The sequence below is a fragment of the Macaca mulatta genome, chromosome 20 (assembly GCF_049350105.2).
Source record: "Macaca mulatta isolate MMU2019108-1 chromosome 20, T2T-MMU8v2.0, whole genome shotgun sequence".
NCBI classification, from domain to species: domain Eukaryota; kingdom Metazoa; phylum Chordata; class Mammalia; order Primates; family Cercopithecidae; genus Macaca; species Macaca mulatta.
The window spans coordinates 22,958,759-22,985,181 of NC_133425.1; the positions used below are offsets into that span (position 1 = coordinate 22,958,759).

Sequence of the window (26,423 nt, forward strand, 5' to 3'; positions counted from 1 at the left end):
AGCCTCCCAAAGTGCTGGGATGAAAAGCATGAGCCACCAAGCCCAGCCCTTTCACTGAACTCTTAAATGGCCTTTTCCAGGCCAAATAGCATTGCCCGGAACCATTCACTACCATGTACCATGGTTCTCAGATCCAGAAACAGGATCCAAACACCTGTGCATTTTCTAGTACATAAGCCCTACGTTATTTTAGGTCTATAAAAACTATAGGCTAAGGGGGGGTAAAAAATCTCACATCAAATATAAAAAATTTAAGTCATTAAAGGAGATGAGGCATTTGAACTTTAAAAAATATCTTAAGAGCTGGAGGGGTCTTTTTGTTGGTTAGTTTGGGTTGGGTTTTTATTTATTGGTTTGTGTTTAGAGTCTGGAGTATTTGCTTTTTAAAAAGGCAGTGAAAGAAAAAAAAAATGAACCCCTTCCAAACACGTTTGTCATTTCTATATACTGCACATGCATGTTTATGCTGACTACATTAGGAGCAAGCTGGAATTACCACCCCCGGGTTACCTAATGGAGTTCTGAAAAGCCGTCCAATCTTCCTGGAAGAGGGAGTCGGGAGGAATGTCGTCCAGTTTGCACTTCTTTCGTACGGACTGGAGAGTGCTGGTGAAATCAGACACATACCTGCCGGGAAAGGGAAGAAAATGGTAGGGAGGTCACCATCGATTCCCCAGCTCTAAAGAGACCTGGAATTCTACAGCTCTGGACCAACTGCTAATGGCCTTGAGAGCATCTTTAGAGGCTCCCACCGAGGAGGGAAACTGCTTGTAAACCTCTGACCACAAAAAGGTCTTCTCTATGTGGCAAGACTGTCTTCACCACCTGGTTGAGCAGTTTCTAAGAGAGATGCCCAAGAGGAGAAGGAAGGAATAATCGTGAAGTTGACTCCAGGGAGCAACCACGTGAGAGATGATGCTGATAAATCCCCCCTCATCCAGATAAGTACATTTCTGGGAAAGCAGGTTTGAAGAACTATTTAAACATCACAGTCCCAAGGTAGTAACTGACTGTGACCTGGGATAACGTAAGGAAGGTCATGACATCCAAGGTACCTCTGCATCATTCTCATCCTCTAAATGTAAATACCCGTGGCACAGAGATTAAAGTTTCACGGTTGGCAAGGGTCTGACTTTAATGGGACAGAAGCATGAAAGTGGATTCAAAGCCAGGAGATCCTCCCTCACAGGCTGCGCTGTTTGCTCTCACTGTACACACCTACTTTTCCCTCATAGCGTCTAAAACACTGTAGTTAAACAGCTTGTTTAGACAGGGCGTGGTGGCTCACACCTGTAATCCCAGCACTTTGGGAGGCTGAGGAGGGAGGATCACTTGAGCTCAAGGAGTTTAAGACCTGCCTGGGCAATACAGTGAGAACCCATCTCCAAAAAAAAAAAAAATTAGGCGGGTGTGGTAGCTCATGCCTGTAATCATAGCAGTTAGGGAGGCCAAGGTGGGAGGACCACTTGTGCCTAGGAGTTCAAGACCACACTGGCTGACATGGCAAAACTTTGTCTCTACAAAGAATACAAAAATTAGCTGGGCGTGGTGGCATGTGCCTGTAGTCCAAGCTACTTGGGAGGCTGAGGTGGAAAGATGGCTTGAGCCTAGGAGGTCAAGGCTGCAGTGGGCCATGAGCACACCACTGCACTCCAGCCTGGGTGGCAGAGCAAGACCTTGTTTCCAGATAAAGAAAGAGCCTGTGTGATGCTTATTGCTGCTGCTAGACTTTAAGCTCCGGGAGAACAGAGTGTGTGCCCCATACTTATACCCCCATGTCCTCTGAAAGCTAAGAAACCTGGGACATTTGCATGCATCACAAGAGGCCTTGCTGCTTGCCCCTCCCAAACCGAAGCTCTAAATGAGGAAAGTGAAATGTGAGGACCCAGGGCACAGTCCCGAAAGGTCAGTCCATGCAGTGGAGACATAGGCCACCAAGTGGAAGAAACGGCTTTCAGGCGGAAAGCTACAAAACACAGAGTCCCACTGACAACACCTTCCCCTTGCATCAACAGAGGTGAAAGCTTCCTAGGGTTGTAAGTCCCAGGAGGGAGAGGGGCTGGCCTCAAGGACAAACCGACAGGGGAATGTTAAGGAACATGATTGTGCTTTAGCCATGGGAGGTTAAACAACCGTGTCACCACCCCCGAAACTATGGCAAACATCCATGTGCTCTGCAGAAAGAGCAGGCGCACCCTGCAGGAGGAGTTGTGTTTAGCCGCTATTCTCAGGTATGGCTATAAGCAAATGCTTTCTCCAGTTCATTATCTGTCGATCCAGAATTCTAAATGGGTTTGTCATGAAATCTCAGAGGAAAGCGTCGCTTTCATCACATCATCTTTGTCCTCAAACCCTCCAGCTGTTTCTCACAATACACATTTCCAGCTGTCAACCACATCAGAGTCACTGTGTTAGGGGCTTTAATGGTATGTTTTTGGTTAATATTCACAGTCTCCTTGGAAAGGAGATATTGTCATCATCAGTTTACTCAGAGAGGAGCACTATCATCTCCAAGGTCCCCACTAGTAAGTGTCCAGAGCTCCTGTGCCCATCACAGTCTTAATACCCCTCCTTCTTGAACCACCAGTTGGCCGCTATACTCTATGCTTCATCCTAGTTTGAGTTAGGCCAACCTACTCCTGCCTTCCCTGCAGGCCCTGTCCTCCTTGCCCCTGCCTCCCTTAATGCCCTTCCCCAAACCCTCCTCACTACTGAACAATGTGCCATTTGAACCCTGCTCAAGTTAGCTTCAACCTGATTTCCCTAATTTTATAAGCATCAGCTATTTTGGTAACTTCAAAATCTTCCCTTTTAGAGAAGATGGCCGGGGTTTGCCAGGTATACTTTTGCACAGTTTGAATGCTTAATATGGAAATGTATTATTTTTATTTATTTTTTATTTTTTGAGACTGAGTTTCGTTCTTGTTGCACAGGCTGGAGTGCAATGGCACAGTCTTGGCTCACTGCAAGCTCTGCCTCCTGGATTTAAGCGATTTTTATGTCTCAGCTTCCTAAGTAGCTGGGATTACAGGCATCCACCACCATGCCTAGCTAATTTTTGCATTTTTAGTAGAGATGAGTTTCGCCACATTGACCAGGCTGGATTCGAACTCCTGACCTCAAGTGATCCACCCGCCTCAGCTTCCTGAAGTGCTGGGATTACAAGTGTGAGCCACTGCACCCAGTCTGATGTTTCTTTTTCTGTAGGAACACATCCGGGCTCATCTAGCCACACCAGATGATGTGGTCCTATAGAAATGTCTATGAGGAACTACTTTTGAGACGCTGGATGCCCGATGGCAATGCCAGAGAGCTCTGGGTCCAAGGAGCCTCCACAGTTCACAGAGGCATGCTCGGTATTTCTGGAACAATCAGAGACAGGGCTTCACCTTGTTGGCCAGGCTGGTCTCGAACTCCTAAGCTTAAGCAATCCACCTGTCTTGGCCTCCCAAAGTACTGGGATTACAGGCGTGACTCACCGCACCAGGTCATAGATCCTTTTTCTTGCTCAAATAAACTTTGTTAAATTTAACTTGTCTAAGGTTTCTTTTTTTTTTTTCCTTAACATACTTTAACCGCTGCACAAGTTTTCCTCATATGAATATGTCACATCTTATGTAGCCTTCCCTAATGGGTAGACATTTACGTTGTTTCAAATGTTCCACCATTACAAACAATGCCACTGTGAATATCCTTAACAACATCCTCTTGGGCTCAGGTGCAAGTGTTTCCCAGGGTTCAGAGAACGAATACAGAACACGTGCATTTTTAACTGGGACAGACAGTGCTCCAATGTGGCCCGTCTGGTCCCCAGTCCCCCAGCCTTACTTGGCAAAGAGGGATTTCAGGGCTGACAGCAGGCCGCAGGTCCCCAGGCCATTGGTGAATCTGATGCATCTGTCAACGGCTGCAGATGCCAGACCAAACAGCTTGTTCACAGAGTGGCTCAGCTCCTGCACACAGTCAATCACTTCCCCATGCTCCTGGTGAGGAAATACAGACAAACAAAAGCTATGTCAGGCTTTAGAACAGACGTTGAGATAGGGGAAGACCTCCAAGCCCTCTCATCTGTAGTAAAATCACTTAATAACGATGTCAAAAATATAGTCCCAACCTTTGAACGCTCCTCTAGAACCTGAATCAAGGGAGAACAGTCTAAGTCATCAGTGGGATCATGGAAATTCACTCCTAGCAGAAAAGCACGATCAAATGTCTGTCTACTTCATCCTAATGTTTTTCATTGCTTTCCTCTTTTTCTGTGATTATTAAGATGATATCTCTCCCTCTGGCTCTCGAGATTCAAATTCTCCGTATCAGAAGCTCCAAAGAATGTAGCAAAAGGGGGCTGGGTGCGGTGGCTCAAGCCTGTAATCCCAGTACTTTGGATGGCAGAGGTGGGCAGATTATTCGAACCCAGGAGTTTGAGACCAGCCTGGGCAACATGGCGAAAACCCATCTCTACAAAAAATTAGCCTGGCGTGGTGACGTGCACCTGTAGTCCCAGCTACTGGGAAGCTGAGGTGGGAGGATCGCTTGAGCCTGGGGGATCAAGGTTGCAGTGAGCTGTGACTGTGCCACTGCACATCAACCTGGGCACCACTGGACTCCAACCTGGGTGACAGAGCAAGACCCTCTCAAAAAAATAAATATAAATAAATAAATAAATAAGGCAAAAGGAAAATGCTTCCTTCCTTCAGGGGCAAGTATGGCACTGAAGTGCAACAGACTTTCTAGGCATATCCCCAGAAAACGAGAAAATCGTAAGAGGCAGTAGATTTGAACTACTATAAGATCAATTCTGAAATGTCAATGCACCTCTCGCTAGACAACCTTATGACTTGAAAACAGAATAATATTTGAAATGGAAATGGCCTCAGTTCCACCCTTCATGCCCACATAGTGAACCTGCCCCTGCAACATTGCCCAGGAGTGCTAAGCTCCTGTGCCCATTTGCATGTCTTCCTTAAACAAAAGACAGCCTTAATAAGAAATTACTAAACCAGGGAGGTAATCAACTTATCCCCAAAAGATTTAAGCCTCTCATTTTCTTTAAACCTTCACTGGGGATTTTAAATAGAAAACTAGGGCCCGGTAGGTTGTCACACGCCTGTAATTCCAGTAGTTTGGAAGCCCCAGGTGGGTGGATTGCTTGAGCCCAGGAGTTTGAGACCAGCCTGGGCAACATGGCAAAACCTGTCTCTATAAAACATACACAAAAATGAGCCAGGCGTGATGGTACATGCCTGGAGTCTCAGCTACTCAGGAGGCTGAGGCAGGAGGATCACTTGAGCCCAGGAGGTCGAGGCTGCAATGAGCTGTTATCGCACTACTACATTCCAGCCTGGGTGACAGATGGAGACCCTGTTTCAATCCATCAATCAACAGAAAATTGGTAACAAATATACGGACTCGTTTTACATTGGGATTACAAGAGCCCACGAGTGCTTAAATCCCGTATTTCAGCACCCCCTATCCCAACTCCCCAGCCCTCTCCCAGACGTGGCCGAGAGCCTGGCTAACAGAATGCTTCCTCAGTGGCCCCAGGACACACTGCGACTTTACCAAAGGCACAGCGCTCATCTGGATGAGGAGGTTGCTCTCTTCCATGTTGCCATACTTCAGCTGGTAGGGTTTGTATGGATCATACACGGCATCCACCAGCTCCGTGACTTTTACCAGATTGTGTTCATCTTTAGAGAATCAGAAATGTAAAACGATCATGAACAAAGAAACTGAAATTAACTATGGGAAAGCAACAATCAAGAGGCGCTCTATTAGAACTTTCCCCACTTGATCTCCACAGGGGAATACATTTTGTTAAGCAGCTTTTATCATTCATGGAAGCTTCTCCTACAATCAGTTCAGCAAATATCTGGATAAATTTGGGCTTTGCATGTGGTTTGCCTAAAGCACTATTAAAGACACCAGCCCCCTGAATCTCATGGCCCATCACGGATAAGAATCCCTTCAAAAGATAACCCTCATTGGCTGGGCGCGGTGGCTCATGCCTGTAATCCCAACACTTTGGGAGGCCAAGGTGGGCAGATCAACTGAGGTCAGAAGTTCGAGACCAGCCTGACCAACATGGAGAAACCGAAACCCTGTCTCTACTAAAAATACAAAATTAGCCGGGCATGGTGGCACATGCCTGTAATCCCAGCTACTCAGGAGGCTGAGGAAGGAGAATCGGTTGAACCTGGGAGGCGGAGGTTGTGGTGAGCCAAGATCACGCCATTGCACTCCAGCCTGGGCAATAAGAGCGAGACTCCGTCTCCAAAAGAAAAAAAAAAAAAATAACCTTCGTCAAGGTCAGGTTCAAGAATTGCCAGAGGCCGGGCACGGTGGCTCATGCTTGTAATCCCAGCACTTTGGAAAGCCGAGGCAGGTGGATCACCTGAAGTCAGGAGTTTGAGACCAACCTACTCATTATGGTGAAACCCCATCTCTACTAAAAATACAAAAATTAGCCGAGCATGGTGGCGGGCACCTGTAATTCCAGCTACTCGGGAGGCTGAGGCAGGAGAATCGCTTGAACCCAGGAGGCGGAGGTTGTAGTGAGCCAAGATCGTGTCACTGCACTCCAGCCTGGGCGACAAAGTAAGACTCCATCTCATAAAAAAAAAAAAAAAAAAGAATTGCCACAGAAAAAAGGCAATACAGGAAGAACAAATTCCATGCCACATATTCCTAGGACATCACAGAAACAGGATACTCCCACTGCCGGGGCATGGTGGCTCACGCGTGTAATCCCAGCACTTTGGGAGGCCGAGGTGAGCGGATTACTTGAGGTCAGGAGTTTGAGACCAGCCCTGGCCAATATTGTGAAACCCGTCTCTACTAAAAATACAAAAAAAAAAAATTTAGCTGGGCATAGTAGCACGCACCTGGGGTCCCAGCTACCTGGGAGGCTGAGGCAAGAGAATAGCTTGAACCCGGGAAGCAGAGATTACACCACTGCACTCCAGCCTGGGCGACAGAGCGAGACTCTGTCTCAAAACAAAAACAAAAAACAAAAGGATACCCCATAGCCCAGGCATTCCAAAAATTCCTACGTTCAACCACATAAAAATGTAAAACACGCCGTATCAAAATGTAAATGTGCATATTCTATAACACAGTAATTCAGTTCCTGAAAATCATCTCAAAGAAATCAACAAATACACAGAGATAGAAGGATGTTCATGGAAACATGGCTCAGAATCAGAAAGCTTTGGACACAGTCTCAACAGGGGATTAGTAAAAGTAATCGCCTACTTACTGGTGTCCTCACCTCCTTCTGGTCCCCTCCTCCAGATAGTTTTATTATTACTTCTACAGCCTCATCCTCCTTCCCTCTTCCTCTAGCTCCTAGCCTTCTCTCAGTTCCTAAAAGCTTCCTTCTGCTCACATGCTGATCCTCTGTCTGGAAGGACCGGCTTCATCCCTTCCCTCTTCATCTAGTTAACTCCTACTTCTCCTTCAATACTCACTCAGCTAAAGTCTGCTGGTCTTGATTTCTGGCACCAATTTTACAAGGTTTTGTAGAGATTAGGTAAAGTAATGTGGGTCTAATGTGGTAATAATCAAATCTGCACATGTATAGAATCCAAAGTGTTATTTCCTTTTTTCTTCGAGATAGGGTCTCACTCAGTTCCCCAGACTAAGGTGCAGTGGTCCAACCACAGGTCACCACTGCCTTGGCCTCCCAGACTCAAGAGACCTCCCCACCCCAGCCTCCTGAGTAGCTAGTACTACAGGTGCGTGCCACTACACCTGGCTAAATTTTTTTGTTTTTTGTAGAGATGTGGTCTCACTATGTTGCCAGGGCTCATCTTGAACTCCTGGACTCAAATGATTCCCCCACCTTGGCCTCCCAAAGTGCTGAGATTACAGGTGCAAGCCCCCATGCCTGACCCAAAATGCTGTTTCTGAATGGTGGGTTGAGAATGGTTTTTTTTTCCGTCCTTGTATTTTCTAGATTTTTCTATAATGATAAAGTCAATCTAAATTTTTAAAATTTACTCTACATTGCATAATCTTTTATATTTTGAATTGTATTAGGTACCTGTATTAATTATTAAAATAATAGAGAAAATGTTAAAGGTAAAACTAAAAGTTAGGCAATATATTTACAACATATTTGATAACCAATGGTAAAACTTCCTGACTATATAAGGATCTTTCAGGTATATGCACCAAATTTGTAACAGTGGTTAAAGTGGGATTATAGGAGAGTTATTTTGTGTCACAGATTTCTATATCATTAATTCTTATAATACATACTTTTGTCGTTTTTTATAATATAGTTAATAATATATTATTTTAAATAAATTGCTCTTACAAATTAACCAGAAATCAGTTAAACTCCCAAACAGAATAACAGGCTAAAGAATAAGCAATTCAAAAGAGAAAAGATACTTTTTATAACGTAACTTTCAAACTTGCTAATAACCAAAGTGAAAAACTAAAATGATATATCAGTAATTGTCTAAGAACCTGCCAATGACAGGAGAAAAAAAGAGTCTAGTGCTGGTGAGGGCATGGGAACACAGGCACCTTTGTTCACTACTGATAGATACAAAAATAGGTCTAAAGAACGAAACGTGCCGGGATGCTGGGGCAGGAGAATGGCGTAAACCCAGGAGGTGGAGGCTGTAGTGAGCAGAGATCGCACCACTGCACTCCAGCCTGGGCAAGAGAGCGAGACTCCATCTCAAAAAAAAAAAAAAAAATCTTCAAAATTTTCATTTCTGAGCAACTGCAAATTTAAACTTATCCTAAGGAATAATCAGAGCTAGGCTCAAAAACTAATGTATAAAACAGTTCATAATAGTTTTATATATCATAGTGATTAAAAAATGGTAGTAAATTGGCCAGGTGTGGTAGCTCACACCTGTAATCCCAGCACTTTGAGAGGCCAGCAGGAGAATCGCTTGAGTCTAGGAGTTTGAGACCAGCCTGAGCAAAATAAGGAGACCCTGTCTCTACAAAAAATTTTTAAAAATGAGTCAGCCTTGGTGGCATGTGCCTGTGGTCCCAACTACTCAGGAGGCTGAGTTCAGAGAATCACTTGAGCCCAGAAGGTTCAAGGCTACAGTGAGCTGTGATAGTGTCACTGCACTCTAACCTGGGCAAGAGAGCAAGACCTTGTCTCAAAAAAAACAACAAAAACAACAAAACTATGTCTTAGGAAAACATTTAATGACATAAGAAAAATGCTCATTATATTATTTTGAGCATTTCAAAAAATGAAAATATAAGACTGTCTACAACCAATATTTTAAGATATTTTGTATATATTATATAACATATTATTACATGTAAATACATAGAAGCATATGTTGGCCGGGCGCGGTGGCTCAAGCCTGTAATCCCAGCACTTTGGGAGGCCGAGACGGGCGGATCACGAGGTCAGGAGATCGAGACCATCCTGGCTAATATGGTGAAACCCCGTCTCTACTAAAAATACAAAAAACTAGCCGGGCGAGGTGGTGGGCGCCTGTAGTCCCAGCTACTCGGGAGGCTGAGGCAGGAGAATGGCGTAAACCCGGGAGGCGGAGCTTGCAGTGAGCTGAGATCCGGCCACTGCACTCCAGCCTGGGCGACAAAGCGAGACTCCGTCTCAAAAAAAAAAAAAAAAAAAAGAAGCATATGTTAAATATATATTATGTATTTATTATATTTATATGGTAGACATTAAGTATTTATATTAATATTTGTGAACAATGTGTATTTATATTTGTATTACTGGAAGCAAATAATGTTGTTGGTGGCTCTGACTGATGAGTTTATGGATTGTTCTTGCTCTCTTTTTATTTTTATTTTTGTGTGTTTCCAAAGAATTTTAAAGTTAAAAGAAAAACCAAAACTCTTTTGGAAAACCTCAGGGAGAATCATTAGTAATCTAGGTCAGGTGTGGTGGCTCATGCCTGTAATCCCAGCACTTTGGGAGGCCAAGATGGGTGGATCACTTGAGGTAAGGTGTTTGAGACCAGCCTGGCCAACATGGTGAAACCCTGTCTCTACTAAAAATACAAAAAAATTAGCTAGATGTAGTAGTGTGTGCCTGTAATCCCAGCTACTTGGAAGGCTGAGGCAGGAGAATTGCTTGAACCTGGGAGGCGGAGGTTGCAGTGAGCCAAGATCACACCACTGCACTCCAGCCTGGGCGACAAAGCAAGTCTCTGTCTCAAAAAAAAAAAGAAAAAAAAAAATAAAAGAAATCTAAAGTCCTAGCCGGGCATAGTGGCTCACACCTGCTCTAATCCCAGCACTTCAGGAGGCTGAGGCGGGTCGATCACCTGAGGTCACGAGTTCGAGACCAGCCTGGACAACATGGCTAAACCCCATCTCTACTAAAAAATACAAAAATGAACTGGGTGTGGTGGCACACACCTGTAATCCCAACTACTCAGGAGGCTGAGGCAGGAGAATTGCTTGAACCCAGGAGGTGGAGATTGTAGTGAGTGGAGATCGCGCCACTGCACTCCAGCCTGGGCGAGACTGAGACTCGTCCCATGGCTGACTAGCAAAGCACTTCTAGATCTGTCTCAAGAGTGGTTCTCTTCCCCACTACATCCATCCCCAGGGGAAGGATACGGCCGTTCCTTGCTCCACCTTCGTCCCACCGTGCTGCGGTAACTCGCCTTAGCCCAGCTCTCTCAATTCTCTTTAGCCACTTCCACAAAGGCATCACGGTCCCTTGGAAGCTTCCCCATCCACCGGGCCTTTCCCATAACTAAGGCCTGACCTGTGAGCGTGCCAAAAACACCGATGAGTCATCAGGAATCTGAACAATAAACACACTCCCTGGAATGTACGATGCAATTATACACAAATGTAATTAAAGAGAGTAACTATTAAATAAACCAAGTCTGTGACACACAGCCGCCAACAGCAGAACAAGGCCTTCCTGAAGCGATTTCCTGATTTGACAGCAACATACGTCACAGGATCTGTGTTCTTTAAAAATTTATGAAGCTTTTAACAGAGATGGGAAAGAGCTTGGAGCACGTCACACACCAGGCGCTGTTTACCCAAATGGGAGTAAGGGGTCCTCTGCTCTCAGTTGGCCACCGGGGAAAGCCCATTTTCTCTACAACCACCTGTACTCCTAACACAGCTCCCCTGCCCTAGGACACTTGCTGTTGCTCCTACAAAAAGCCCCTGTAGCCTATTTGTTCTCTAAAACTGACTTTTGAGGGTGAACTGTCTGAGGCTTCGTGATGACTTTGAGGGATGAGCACACTTGCCTCCTGGTGTAATCTGCTGCCAACTCTTTGCCATAACGTCTACCTGCCTCACTGTGATGCCTCTTTTATATCCCAAGCCCCCGCAGAGGTGTCCATCACATCCCCGGAGCATGTAAGGCACCCAGGCGGCACTGGAGCCAGGCAAATATATTAAACAACTATTTCCCTGATGGCAATGTTTTCGTGGAAAAGCCCTCCACATCTGCTGAGAAGGAAAACACCGATCCCTTCCACTTCTGTAAAATCAGTCATCTGAAAAGGCAAACATCCAGGCCCCAGACGCTTCAGAAAGAGCGAGTAAAGACAAGCTGCAGAACTGGCAGGAAGGAATATTTACGTAGGTGGGGGAGCAGTGCCATCTCCAAGCCCTTGGCGAAGTGGGCGGTGGCGTCGTAGAACTCCAGCAGCCTGGTGAGCTCCTGCTCGGGCCCTGCCCTCTCCACACCGTTGCTGAGGCAGGAGGGCAGCGAGGGCATGAGGGCCCCCAGGGTCTGAATCAGCAGCACCATTACCACCTCGTGGGGCTTCTGGAAAACCTGCAGTGAGAGAGAGGTGTACCTGCCTTAGCACATGGAGCCAAGTAGGAGCCCACCTTTTTTTAAAAACTTTTCTGAGATGCCAGGCACGGTGTCTCATGCCTGTAATCTCAGCACCTTGGGAGGCCAAGGCAGGTGGATCACTTGAGGCCAGGAGTTCAAGACCAGTTTGGCCAACATGGCGAGACTGAACCCAGGAGGCAGAGCTTGCAGTGAGCCGAGATCGCGCCACTGCACTCCAGCCTGGGCAACAGCGTGAGACTCCGTCTCAAAAAAAAAAAAAAAAAAAAAAAAAACAAAAATTAGCTGGGTGTGATGGCACATGCCTGTAATCCCACCTATTCGAGAGGCAGGGGCAGGAGAATCACTTGAACCCGGGAGGTGCAGGTTGCAGTGAGCCAAGATTGCACCACTGCATTCTAGCCTGGGTGACAGAGCGAGACTCTGTCTCAAAAAAAATAAAAATAAATCAAAATTAAAAATTAAAAACCTTTTTAAGACAGGGTCTTACTCTGCCACCCAGGCTGAAGTGCAGTGGCATAATCATAGCTCACTGCAGTCTTTAACTCCCAGGCTCAAGTGATCTTCCCACCTTAGCCTCCCAAGTAGCTGATACTACAGGCACACTACCACACCTGGCTAATTTTTTTATTTTATTTTATTTTTTGTAGAGACAGGGTCTCACTATGTTGCCCAGGCTGGTCTCAAACTCCTAGCCTCAAGCTATCCTCCTTCCTCAACTTCCCAACGTGTTGGGATTACAGGTGTGAGCCACAGCACCTTTTAAAGAAGTATAACTTTTAAAGAAGCTGTCTCCTGGGTCATCTCAAAAGGATCTCCCCGATCGATGAAAAGAGGTCTAGTTTAGAGCTATAATCCCAAAGTTTTTCTCATGGCAAATGTGAACATGCTCAGAAAGTAAAGTAAACCGGCAACACTTGGAACTTGCAACTTGCCCAGAACAACTGGCGAGTTCATGTCTATCAGCGGCCCCAAGTGTCTAGCTATTTTCAAATCTAACGAACGCATTCATGTAGCATTTTTCTGATGGTCACCAAAAACTAACTAGAGAGACAACTATGGGCCAGGTGTGGGGGCTCATGCCTGTAATCCCAGCACTTTGGGAGGCCTAGGTGGGTGGCTCACTTGAGGTCATGAGTTGGAGACCAGCCTGACCAACGTGGTGAAACTGCGTCTCTACTAAAAATACAAAAAAATTAGCTGGGCGCGGTGGTGCATGACTACAATCCCTGCTACATGGGAGGCTGAGGCAGGAGGACTGCTTGAACCTGGGAGGCGGAGGTTGCAGTGAGCTGAGATGGTGCCACTGCACTCCAGCCTAGGTGACACAAAAAAAAAAAAAAGAAAAAAAAGAAAACTATAAACCAACATGCCTTATGAATACACATGCAAACATCTTCAACAAAACACTAGTAAACTGAGTTCAGCAGCATGTGAAAGAACATCGTACACCATGACCAAGTAGGATTCACCCAGCAATGGGAGAATGGTTAAACTAAACAAAAATGAATCAAGGCCGGGCACGGTGGTGGCTCAGCCCTGTAATCCCAGCACCTGGGAGGCCAAAACAGGAGGATCACATGAAGACAGGAATTTGAGACCAGCCTCAAAAAATAAAAATATTAATCTCTAATTTTTAAAAACGAATCAATGTAATATAACACATTAACAGAATGAAGGGAAAAATACATGATCATCGCAATTAATGCAGAAAATATATTTGACAAAATTCCATACCCTTCATGAGAAAAACACTAAACTAGGAATAGAAGGAAACTTCCTCCACATAATAAAGGCCGCATATGAAAACCCACAGCTAATGTGATACCTGATGGTGAGAGATTGAAAGCTTTTCACCTAAGAACAGGAAGATGATAAGGATGCCTGCTTTTGCCACTCTATTCAGCAAAGAACCCAAAGTCCTAGCCAGAGCAACTGGCTAAAAAAAAAAAAGAAATAAAAGGCATCCAAATTGAAAACAGAGATATCTCTGTTCACAGATGACATTATTTTATGTGTAGAAAATCTTAATCCACAAAATACTTTTAGAGTTAATAAACAAATTCAGGACTGGTGCAGAGTGGCTCATGCCTGTAATCCCAACACTTTGGGAGGCTAAGGTGGGAAGATCGCTTGAGTCTAGGAGTTTGAGACCAGCCTGGGCAACAAAGCAAGATCCTGTCTCACAAAAAATGTTTAAAAATTAGCCAGGTGTGGTGGTGTGAACCTGTAGTCCCAGCTACTTGGGAGGCTGAGGTGGGACAATCACCTGATCCCAGGAAGTAGAGGCTGCAGTGAGCTGAGATTGTACCACTGCACTCCAGCCTGGACGATAGAGCAAAACTCTGTTGCAAACAAACAAACAAACAAAAAACAGGCCAGGCGCTGTGGCTCATGCCTGTAATCACAGTACTTTGGGAGGCCAAGGCGGGTGGATCACGAGGTCAGGAGTTCAAGACCAGCCTGGCCAAGATGGTGAAACCCCGTCTCTACTAAAAATGTGGTGGTGGGCACCTGTAATCCCAGTTACGTAGGAGGCTGAGGCAGAGAACTGCTTGAACCCAGGAGGTGGAGGTTGCAGTGAGCCGAGACTCAGTGAGCGCCACTGCACTCCAGCCTGGGTGACAGAGGGAAACTCCCTCTCAAAAGAAAAAAAAAAACAAAAACAGCTAAACCGCTGAGGACTCTTCAATTTGTGCTTCTTCCAACCACCTACCGGATGTCACCATTAGGATGCATCACTCTCACTTGGAATTTAAAAGCAGTCAAAATTGGAATTCATTCTTTTGCCACTGACCTCCCCAGACCTGTTTCCTTCAACTGCTCTGTTCCCGTCAGTAACGTCTCCATTTAACCAGGATGAAAACCGCCCTCCGACTCTCCGTTCTTGTGGTCCATTCATCTGTTACCAGGTCCTAACAACTGCTCATTCTTCTTGAACTTCAGCATTTCCATCACCATCCTCTACCAAAGGTTCTTACCTGTCTCCAACATAGCCTCATCAGTTCACCCTCTAGACCACCACCAAATTCATTATTTTTAAATGTTATTTTAAAAATTCAAGGCCTGGCACAGTGGCTCACACCTGTAATCCTACCACTTTGGGAGGCTGATGTGGGCGGAGCGCTTGAGGCCAGGGGCTTGAGACCAGCCTGCGCAAAATACAAAAATTAGCCAGACATGGTGGCATGCGCCTGCAGTCCCAGCTACTCCGGAAGCTGCAGCATGAGAATCACTTGAACCGGGGAGGAGGAGTTTGCAGTGAGCCCAGATCTTGCCACTGTCCTCCAGCCTGAACAACATAGTGAAACTCCATATCTACTAAAAATACAAAAAAAAAAACAAACAAAAAAAAACAAATTAGCTGGATGTGGTGGCACACTCCTGTAATCCCAGCTACTCAGGAGGCTGAGGCAGGAGAATTGCTTGAACCCAGGAGGCAGAGGTTGCAGTGAGCCAAGATCATGCCATTGAACTCCAATCTGGGCAACAGAGTAAGACTCCATCTCAAAAAAAACAAAAAACAAAAAACTGCTACAACTCAATAATAAAAAGGCAAATCACCTTTGGTTTTTTTTTGTTTGTTTGTTTGTTTTTAAGGACAAAAGACTTGAATAGACATTTCGCAAAAGAAGATGCACAAATGGCCAGTAAGCTCGTGAAAAGTTCCTCAACATCCTTAGTCATCAGGAAAATGCAAATAAAAACCATGATGAGATACTACTACACACCCACCAGTATGGCTAAAAATAAAGAGAATGTCAACACCTAATTTTGGCAAAGATGTGGAACAACCAGAACTCTTACACACTGTGTAGGAGTGGAAAAAGTACAACCGCTTTGAGCAAAGTGGTTGTTTCTTTCCTTTTATTTACTTTTTTTTTTTTTTTTTTTGAGACGGAGTCTCACTCTGTCGCCCAGGCTGGAGTGCAGTGGTGTGATCTCGGCTCACTGCAACCTCCACCTCCCAGGTTCAAGCGATTCTCCTGCCTCAGCCTCCCGAGTAGCTGGGATTACAGGCGTGTGCCACCACAGCCAGCTAACTTTTGGTATTTTTGGTAGAGACAGGTTTTTACCATGTTGGCCAGGCTGTTCTCAAACTCCTGACCTCAGGTGATCCACCCAACTCTGCCTCCCAAAGTGCTGGGATTACAGGCATGAGCCATCACGCCCAGCCATCTTTCTTTTTTTTGAGACAGAGTCTCACTCTGTTGCCCAGACTGGAGTGCAGTAGAGCAATCATGGCTCACTGAAGCCTCAGCTTCCCAGGCTCAGGTGATCCTCCCACCTCAGCCTCCTGAGTTGCTGAGACTACAGGCATGTGCCACCACGCCCAGCTAATTTTTGTACTTTCTGTAGAGACAAGATTTTGCCATGTTGCCCAGGTGGGTCTCAAACTTCTGGGCTCAAGCAATCCTCCTGCCTTGGCCTCCCAAAGTGCTGAGATTACAGGTGTGAGCCACCATGCCTGGCTGGGCAGTTTCTTATAAACCAAAACATACACCTATGATTTGACCCTGCAATCCCATTCCTAGGTATTTACCCAAGACATGGGAACATATGTCTACAAAAAAACCTACAGAACAATATTCAAAGTACCTTTATTCATAATTGCCCAACACTGGAAACATACGAAGTATCTACCAATAAGAAGTATCAACAGGCTGGGTGCAGTGGCTCAGGCTTGTAATCCCACCACCTTTGGGAGGCCAAGGCAGGTAGATCACCTGAGGTCAGGAGTTCGAGACCAGCCTGGCCAACATGAAGAAACCCCACCTCTACTAAAAATACAAAAATTAGCTGGGCATGGTGGTGTGTGACTGTAATCCCAGCTACTCACAGGGCTGAGGCAGGACAATCACTTGAACCTGGGAGGTAGAGGTTGCAGTGAGATGAGATCGTACCACTGCATTCTAGCCTGGGTGACAAGAGCGAAACTCCGTCTCAAAAAATTTTTAAAAAAGTGTAAAGGAGGCCGGGCGCGGTGGCTCAAGCCTGTAATCCCAGCACTTTGGGAGGCCGAGGCGGGTGGATCACGAGGTCAGAAGATCGAGACCATCCTGGCTAACATGGTGAAACCCCGTCTCTACTAAAAATACAAAAACTAGCCGGGCGAGGTGGCGGGCGCCTGTAGTCCCAGCTACTTGGAGGCTGAGGCGGGAGAATGGCGTAAACCCAGGAGGTGGAGCTTGCAGTGAGCAGAGATCGCGCCACTGCACTCCAGTGTGGGCGACACAGCGAGACTCCGTCTCAAAAAAAAAAAAAAAAAAAAAAAAAGTGTAAAGAAACAGGTATATACACACCACGTAACAGTATTCAGCAACAGAAAGGAACGAACTAGTGATACACACAACACGAGCAAATCTCAAAAACATGCTGAGTGAAAGAAGCTGATTCCATCTAGGTGAAATTCTAGAACACGTTGAACTAACTTATGATGGAAAAAATCAGGGCAGTGGTTGCCTTAAGGGTATTGGTGCACAGACCAACTGGGAAGGAGCATGAGGGAACTTTCCAGGGCGATGGTGATATGGATGTTCTGAATCCTCAAAGGGGATTAGGCTACCCAGGTATTTGTAGTTGTCAAATGAATGGGATGGCATATTTAAGATCACTGTGGCCGGGTACAGTGGTTCACGCCTGTAATCCCAGCACTTTGGGAGGCTTGCGGCCCAACAGTGGGAGGATCACTTGAGCCCAGGAGTTCGAGACCAGCTTGGGCAACAAGGCAAAACCCTGTCTCCACAAAAAACACAAAAATTAGCTGGGTGTGGTGGCACACGCCTATAGTCCCAGTACTCAGGAGGCTGAGAGGGGAGGATCACCTCAGCCCAAGGAGGTCAAGGCTGCAGTGAGCCATGATCATGCCACCGTACTCCAGTGGGTGTAATAGGGCAAGACCCTGTTTCAAAAAAAAAAAAAAGATTGTATTTCAAATTTTACCTCAAAAAATATAAGTAAACATTGACCTTTAGTTAATAATATGTATGGTGTGAAGTGAATGAAGTTTGCAACTTACTCTGTTTTTTTTTTTTTTGAGACGGAGTCTCGCTCTGTTGCCTAGGTTGGAGTGCAGTGGTACAATCTCAGCTCACTGCAACCTCCACCTCCCAGGTTCAAGTGATTCTCCTGCCTCAGCCTCCCGAGTAGCTGGGATTACAGGCGCCTGCCACCACAGCTGGCTAATTTTGTATTTTTAGTAGAGATGGGGTTTTGTCATGTTAGCCAGGCTGGTCTCGAACTCCTGACCTCAGGTGATCTTCCTGTCTCCGCCTCCCAAAGTGCTGGGATTATGGGTGTGAGACACCATGCCCAGCTTTGTAACTTATTTTGAAATGAGTTTAAAAAATAAGATGATTGACTAGACACTTTGCTCGTGTCTGTAATCCTAGCACTTTGGGAGGCTGAGGTAGGAGGATCACTTGAGCCCAGGAGTTTGACACCAGCCTGGGCAATATAGTGAGACCGCATCTCTGTTTAATTTAGTATTTTTATATAAAAAAGAATACAGGGCCGGGTGCGGTGGCTCAAGCCTGTAATCCCAGCACTTTGGGAGGCCGAGACGGGCGGATCACGAGGTCAGGAGATCGAGACCATCCTGGCTAACACCGTGAAACCCCGTCTCTACTAAAAATACAAAAAACTAGCCGGGCGAGGTGGCGGGCGCCTGTAGTCCCAGCTACTCCGGAGGCTGAGGCAGGAGAATGGCGTAAACCCGGGAGGCGGAGCTTGCAGTGAGCTGAGATCCGGCCACTGCACTCCAGCCCGGGCTACAGAGCAAGACTCCGTCTCAAAAAAAAAAAATAAAAAAAATAAAAAAGAATACAAATAAAAACAATTGTAAAAAATAAGATGGATTAATGAACAGACAGAGACAGGGATAGAGGGGCAGATGTACAATAAAGCAAATAGAGCAAAATGCTCACTGCACAACCTAGGATACATGGGTATTCACTGGACAATTCCTTCAACATTTTTATATATTGGAAGTTTTTCATATGAAAATGCTAGGGGGAAAAATCTGAAGGAGACACATGTGCCCTGGCTCCTGTGTGCCATATCGATCTTCAGGAGGTGACGGCCCAGCTATTATACTTACATCCTGAAAAGAAAATGGGTGACGGGCCAACAGAATAAATCAGCAGAAACTCATGTCTCCCAAAGTCTAGGATGAGGCCCCAAGAGAAGTCTGAGAAGTCTAAGTTCTTTTTCTTAGACGACGAAAGCCTTTTGTATGTATGAACATGAGCTGTTTTTATCCTTGCGATACAAGAAGTAGTAGAAGAAGCAAGAACACATGAATAATTTTTTTCTTGGCCAGGCACAGTGGCTCATGCCTGTAATCCCAGCACTTTGGGGGGCTGAGGTGGGCAGATCATTTGAGGTCAGGAGTTCAAGACCAGCCCGGCCAACATGGTGAAACCCCATCTCTATTAAAAATACGAAAATTAGCTGGGCATGGTGGTGGGTGCCTGTAATCCCAGCTATTCAGGAGGCTGAGGCAGGAGAATTGCTTGAACCCGGGAGGCGGAGATTGCAGTGAGCAGAGATTGTGTCCCTGCACTGCAGCCTGGGCGACAGAGCAAGACTCTGTCTAAAAAAACAAAAAAAAAGAAATATTCTTCTTAAGAAAAATAAAATAGAGCCAGGCGTGGTGGCTCACACCTGTAATCCCAGCACTTTCGGAGGCCAAAGTGGGAGGATCACTTGAGGTCAGGATTTGGAGACCAGCCTGGGCAACACACTAAGATCCTTATCTCTACAAAAAAAAATGTTTTTTTTTTAATTAGCCAGGCATGGTGGCACAAACCTGTATTCCTAGATACTTGCAGGCTAAGGCAGGAGGATGGCTTAAGCTCAGGAGGCTGAGGCTACAGTGAGCCAGGATCATGCCACTGCACTCTAGCCTGCATGACAGAGCAAGACCCTGTCTCAAATAAAACAAAACAAAATCCTAAGAATGAATTAGGTTAGTTCAAGGAAAAAGAACAAGGATGGAAAAAAGCGCTTTAACCAACAACTTGAATGACATGACCCTTGTATAAGGAATTCTCTCCAACCATAGTCAAGTTCATTCCAGCAAATGACTGATGAACATCTGAAGAGTGATTCACAACTATTGTAAAAAATAAAATATGGGGAACCTGGCACTAAACCAGTTGTAGATGATCTGCTTCTAGGTTGGGGTTTCGTACGTAGCAGAGCAGCTCCCTCACTGCAATCTATTTCAATAGCTCTCTATCTGAGGGCTACTGAAAATCGGCCCTCAGCATAAAGGTTTGGAAAAAAAAAAAAAGAAATAAGAAAAAAATAAACAAATAAAATAAGCCACACCAGAAACAGGCCCAGTAAGTCATTACTGCAAAGTAAGACAGGCTCTTCCCCTGCTTAGAAGAGATTCTACTGTGCCTCCTGTCTCAAGGCAAGAGAACAATGGTTTAAACCCTTTATGGCTAGAAATGCCTAGAGACTTCAGGAAAGTAAATGATGGAAAGTTGCCACTTGAAACAAAGTTCCTCTGTCTGTCCTCACTCTTAGTCAAGGGGTACCTTTAAAATTATCTCTTCCCCCAATTCTTGGTATATCGTAAGAACAAGGGAGACTCACTTCAGGTAGGTAAATTTTACCTGAAGTAAAGATAAAAACATTCCTGTTTACTCAAACACCACCTGACCAGGGGCCTCCTGCTTTTAGATGGGAATAAAACAGCCTTTAGGAATTCCACAGGCTCCCTTGCTGGACAACAGGTGGTATTGTCACATTAGGTCCTATTTAAGTTATAGATAAGAGTGGTAAGAAGAGTTTCAGTGGAGACCTAAAGATTTCACTGACGTGGGCTTCTAAGCTTATCTTTTATTTTTAAACTTAAACATTTAACTGGTTATCTTTTTTTTTTTTTTTTGTCTGTTTGTTTTTTTGAGGCAGGGTCTTGCTTGCTTTGCTGTCCAGGCTGAAGTGTAGTGGTGCAATCATAGTCACTGTGGCCTCAACCTCCTGGACGTAAGCAATCTTCCTGCCTCAGCCTCCTGAGTAATTGTGCCAGCACACCTGGCTGACTTTTGCATATTTTGTAGAGTTGGGGTTTCACCTTGTCGGCCAGGCTGGTCTCAAACTCCTAGGCTCAAACGATCCGCCTGCTTTGACTTTCCAAAGTGTGGTGATTACAAGTGTGAGCCACCACACCCAGCCTAACTGGTTATTTTTTAACCCCTTGAATGATGGCAACAAACGGGGAAGTTCTTTGAGCAGTACTCTGCAGTTGAGGGTGGCCACTCCGGAGGCGGTCACCCGTTCCCTTGTCACCATAGGCTCTGCTCTTCCTAGAAAAAAAATGAGCTGTTACCTGTGTAGCCCACTGGATTTGTGTGTGCCAAGCCCCAAGCAAGGCGTCATAGAGTCCAGCAAGCTGCCGGTCCAGGGGTAGGTCACTTTGACACAGCTCTTGCCAGGCTGCTAAAAGCTGCACCTGCAGAGACAGAACAAAGGGAACCTTACTGGGTACGTCAACATAGGTTGCCTGCTAACACTGCCCTGCCCTGCTACCCAGAGCAATCACAGATTGCTCAATGAGCTCACTGGGCAGACCAGCGAGGTCCATCCACTTCAAAGAAAGGTAGGGAAAAAAACTACGTGCAGTTACCTGCACTGATTCACAGCTTTAATCTGTCCTGCAGATGTGATCCCCTCTCCATTTATCCTGCCCTAAAAGCATGTAACATGCAACCACGTGGCACATCATCACTCTTCTGAATAGACCTCGGGGCAAGAGCGGGTAGACGTGTGTGTTTAAGCTTCATGTCCTAATATCACTGCTCAAAAGACACAGAGCACTGGACTTGAAGGAATTAAGGTCAGCTCAGGAAGCTGTCAAGTTTTTTGGCAATCTAACTTCAGCAAACCTAGAAAACATAAAATTCCAAGCCAGGTGGAGTGGCACGTGCCTGTAGTCCCAACTCCTCACAAGACTGAGACGGGAGGATCACTTGAGCCCAGGGGTTCGAGGCTGTAGTGCACCATGATCGCATCTGTGAATAGCCACCGCACTCCAGGCTGGGCAAAATAGTGAAACCCTATCTCTAATGAAAAAAAGAAAAAAAGAGAAATTCTTACTGCTTCCTAGGGTGTAATAAAGCTTAAGACATAAATCTCCCTTAAAAGACAAAAATGAGAATAAATTAAAACAATGTTTCAAGTCTACAATGAATCCAGCTGTAAACAGAAAAGAGAATGAAAACGGGAAACTCTTTTTTCAACTGGCAATTAAATAAATCCATATGCTAGACCAAGAGCACCCCCTACTGGCTAATTAAGAGAAAAACAGCCAGAGGGCACGGAGGCAAATGTCTTTACCTTCTGAATTATGAACCTGCGATTCTGTGATCCAGAGTTATGAGCATTCCACAACCGCACAAGTGTCATGGTGCACAGCTTCTTACCTTGTGACACTTGTAGTAGTAGGCCAGGAGCTGGGGCATCCGGTCAATTTCAGTAAACACCTTCACAAACACTTTGGACTGATCTAAAGAATATACAAGGTATATATATTGTTACCAGCCTTTCTGGTGTAGACATGAGAAAAAAGTCACCAGGATGAAGATGGATATATGGAAGCTAGGATTCACAAGTTCCTGCCTAGATACTGAATTAACTCATGCATGGGGATCATAAATTTGAAAAATAAGCATGGCTTGAAAACCAGATACTGTAAGGTATTTTCCCCACTGTTCCTCACAGAATTCATATTTTAACTTAATATTGACAGGTTAGTTATGTCTTTGAAAATTCCTACTTCGATTATACCCAATGGGAACTTTAAAAAAGCAAACACACTGAACTTCTACATGTCAACATATCTGGTGGTTTGAGGAATAAGTAAATAATTTGGGCCGGTCGCGGTGGCTCATGCCTGTAATCCCAGCACTTTGGGAGGCCAAGGCAGGCGGATCACCTGAGGTCAGGAGTTCGAGACCAGCCTGGCCAACATGGTGAAACCCCATCTATACTAAAAAAAAAAAAAAAAAAAAAAATAGCCGAGCGTGGTGGTGCACACCTGTAATCCCAGCTCCTTGAGAGGCTGAGGCAGGAGAATTGGTTGAACCCGGGAGGTGGAGGTTGCAGTGAGCCAAGATCGTGCCACTGCACTCCAGCCTGGCCGACAGAGCAAGACTCCATCTAAAACAAAACAAAACAAAACAAAACAAAAAAAACATAAAATCAAATAATTTGGTAACTATCAGCATTCCACACATAACAATGGATTCTAAGACCCAAGTTATGGGCTTAATATCAAGTAGTTTCTTACACATTTCCCTAAGGGCAGAGGAAATGACTGGGCAAAGCACTTGCTTCCAGGCTCACCACTGGACAGACAGGAAGGTGGGTTTCCGTGCAGTCTCTGACTAGCGTGCACAGCAGCGCCACTTCTGGCTCCTGTCTGCCCCCTTCTGGCCAAAACGTACATGCCACAGCCTTAGAACTGTATCAAAAGGAAAGACAAAAAAAAAAAAACCCTGAGCTAACAGGTCCCCAAACTTCTTATATTTGCTTTGTTCCCCTTCACTTCTGGGAAGCCCATTAAACTGCTGTGAAGGAAATGTAACAGCAACCACTGTGGGACGCCCAGCTAAGCACTGGAGACCTGCCGGTGGAACTCGACTTAATGGGCAGAAATCCATGAGTTAGAAAACAAATATTTGCCTTTAAAATGCTTATTATTTTCATAAGAACACTTAAATAAATGAATCTTCCTGCTACATTTAAAATTATTCCATAGGCCAGGTGTGGTGGCTCACACCTATAATCCCAGCATTTTGGGAGGCTGAGGTGGGAGGACTGCTTGAGCCCAGGAGTTCAAAAATGTCCTAGGCAACACAGGACCCCTCTACAAAAAACAGAACATTAGCTGGGCGTGGTGCACACCTGTAAACCCAGGGAGGCTAAGCTGGGAGTATCACTTGAGCCCGGGAGGACAAGGCTGCAGTGAACCACTGCACTTCAGCCTGGGTGACAGAGCAAGATTCTAGCTCAAAACACAAAATTCTATAAATTGGGTTTGACCAGTGAGAGGCAAAAAAATGAATTAAAATAATTCTATAAAAAGTTGCTTCAGTGTATCAGCTGAATTCATTGGTTATATAAAATGAACTGGGCATGTATACTTGGCTATACCCACATTGTCACTTTAGGAGAGAGATGGGAAAGGGCAACATGTTGGGGATGAACAAATTTATCAGAGAATTCCCTTTAAAAACTATTAGATAGGCTGGGCGAGGTGGCTCAGAACTATAATCCGAGTACTTTGAGAGGCCGAAGTGGGCAGATCACTTGGGGTCAGGAGCTGGAGACCAGCCTGGCCAATATGGTGAAACCCCACCTCTACTAAAAATATAAAAAATTAACCAGGCAAGTGGTGGCGCACGCCTGTAATCCCAGCTACTGCAGAGGCTGAGGCGCTTGAACCCGGGAGGCGGAGGTTGCCGTGAGCCAAGATCACACCACTGCAGTCCAGCCTGGGCAACAGAGCGAGACTCCATCTCAAAAAAAAATAAAAAAGTAAAAACCGTTAGATAAAGAACCACCTCAGCCTTCTATGAAACATGGCTGATAATAAACAGCACATTGCCTGTGGGGCGGGGGGGAACCCTTCCTGATACTTGCCAAAATTAAGATTAATCGCTAAAAGAAAAACATCATTTTATCTGCATTGAAGCCAGGAAAATATCTGTACTACATACTTCAGAGAATCCCAACCAGATATCCAATCACTTCGGGCCACAATGGGCGAGGAAGCTGGTAAAAGTCTGGGTGGTAAGGGTGGCGCAGCACAGTACAAAGGGCCAAAGACTGGGGGCCAAGGGGGCTTAGAGGGGCTTGGGACGGAGGGCTGTTTCCTCCGCGGCTCAGCTGAGGAGGCAGCCCACTGGGCTCAAAAGCTCCATTTTCCCCTTCTGAATCCACGTCCTGCCTAGAGTCAAGCCTGATTCAAATTTGTGCACAAAAACTGTCAAAAAGTGCTTATCTCCAAAAGCAAACCCATGAGGCTGAACCACCAGACACCACTCAAATCCAGCACCAGTTCCCAGGAGCCAGCTCACTCCGAAGGAAACAAACAAAAAACCTTAAATGCATGGAGCCACCACCTCTCCATCGCCACTCCCACTCCCCCCACCCCACATAACTGGATGTAACCCCAACCAGAAAAGTGAGCTCTGTAGTAGCAACAAATTTACTAGAGAACGTGAGGAACCAAGCTCCTAGACGGCGACTTCCCAACCCCCCAGCTCCAGCCTTAGAATCCTGTGAACGAAGAAAAGACTCAAAATAAAGAATTAACAAATGGGGAAGACAGGGAATTAGAGGGCTGGAGATGAGTACTGAGGTCTTTCTAGGTAACTGAAGAGCACAGTGGAGAATGTAACTTTTCACTAAAGGAACGCTTTCAACAAAACCCAGGTAAACAAGGAAGGGCTTCCAAGGAAATTCCACTGTTTTTCAGTAAATACCATGCCCAGAACAAAAGCACTATCACACACAAACATGAATCAGTAGAAACAAAGAAAACTCCACCACAGTACCTATGCACTCAATAAATTGGACTGCAACAAAATTAAAAACTTGGGGCCTGGTGCTGTGGCTCACGCCTGTAATCCCAGCAATTGGGGAGGCTGAAGCAGGCGGATCACGAGATCAAGAGATTGAGACCATCCTGGCCAACATGGTGAAACTCCATCTCTACTAAAAATACAAAAATTAGCTGGGCGTGGTGGCACACGCCTGTAGTCCAAGCTACTCAGGAAGCTGAGGCAGGAGAATCGCTTGAACCCGGAAGGCAGAGGTTGCAGTGAGCCGAGATCACACCACTGCACTCCAGCCTGGAGACAGAGCAAGACTCCGTCTCCAATAAAAAAAAAAAAAAAAATTAAAAACTTGGGCATCAAAAGATTTCACCAATAAGAGAATGAAAAGACAATCCATGGAATGGAGGAAAATATTTGCAAGATATATTCAATAAAAGAATAATATCCAGAATATATGAAGAATTTCTACAACTCACCAGCAAAAAAACAAATAACCCAATATAGAATTGGGTAAAGGGCCAGGTACCCTGGCTTATGCCTGTAATCTCAGGACTTTGAGAGGTTGAGGAGGGAGGATTGTTTGAGCCCAGGAGTTTAAGACCAGCCTAAGCAGCATAGCAAGACCCTATCTTTACAAAAAACAAAAAATTAGCTGGGTATGGCGGTGCACACCTGTAGTCCCAGCTACGTGGGAGGCTGAGGTGGGACGATCACTTGAGCTCGGGAGGTCAAAGCTGCAGTGAGCCATGATTGCACCACTGCATTCCAGCCTGGGTGACAGTGCAAGACCCTCTCTCACAAAACAACAAAACAAAACAAAAATGGGGAAAGGATTTGAATAGACATTTTTCCAAAAATATACAAAGAGTCAATAAGCAAATGAAAATACACTCAATATCATTAATCATTAGAGGAATGAAAATCAAAACCATAAGATACCATTTCATACTCATTAGTATGGCTATAATCCAAAAACACAAAAAATGACAAGGGTTCAAAAGGTGTGGAGAAACTGGAACTCTTGTGCATCGCTGGTGATAGTGTAAAATGGTGCAGTC

At 45.3% G+C, this 26,423-nt stretch overlaps 1 protein-coding gene across 3 annotated transcripts in view; it reads right to left on the reverse strand.

Annotated features, from left to right (window-relative positions):
* The window catches only part of COG7 (component of oligomeric golgi complex 7), a 66,808-nt gene that overhangs the window by 25,248 nt on the left and 15,137 nt on the right, over positions 1 to 26,423 (reverse strand). For 2 of the 3 annotated variants that reach the window (XR_013411946.1, XM_015125796.3), the window contains exons 5-10: positions 22,225 to 22,307; positions 21,132 to 21,254; positions 11,569 to 11,767; positions 5,563 to 5,690; positions 3,829 to 3,983; positions 511 to 627 (exon numbers count right to left, since the gene is read on the reverse strand). Coding sequence is in view for 2 of the 3 variants with exons in the window: in XM_015125796.3 (XP_014981282.2) it covers positions 511 to 627; positions 3,829 to 3,983; positions 5,563 to 5,690; positions 11,569 to 11,767; positions 21,132 to 21,254; positions 22,225 to 22,307 (805 nt within the window). In the remaining variant the exon portion in view is untranslated. Of the gene's footprint in view, positions 1 to 510; positions 628 to 3,828; positions 3,984 to 5,562; positions 5,691 to 11,568; positions 11,768 to 21,131; positions 21,255 to 22,224; positions 22,308 to 22,838; positions 25,714 to 26,423 lie in introns of those variants that run through there. The other variant, XM_077986524.1, reaches the window with a different exon arrangement.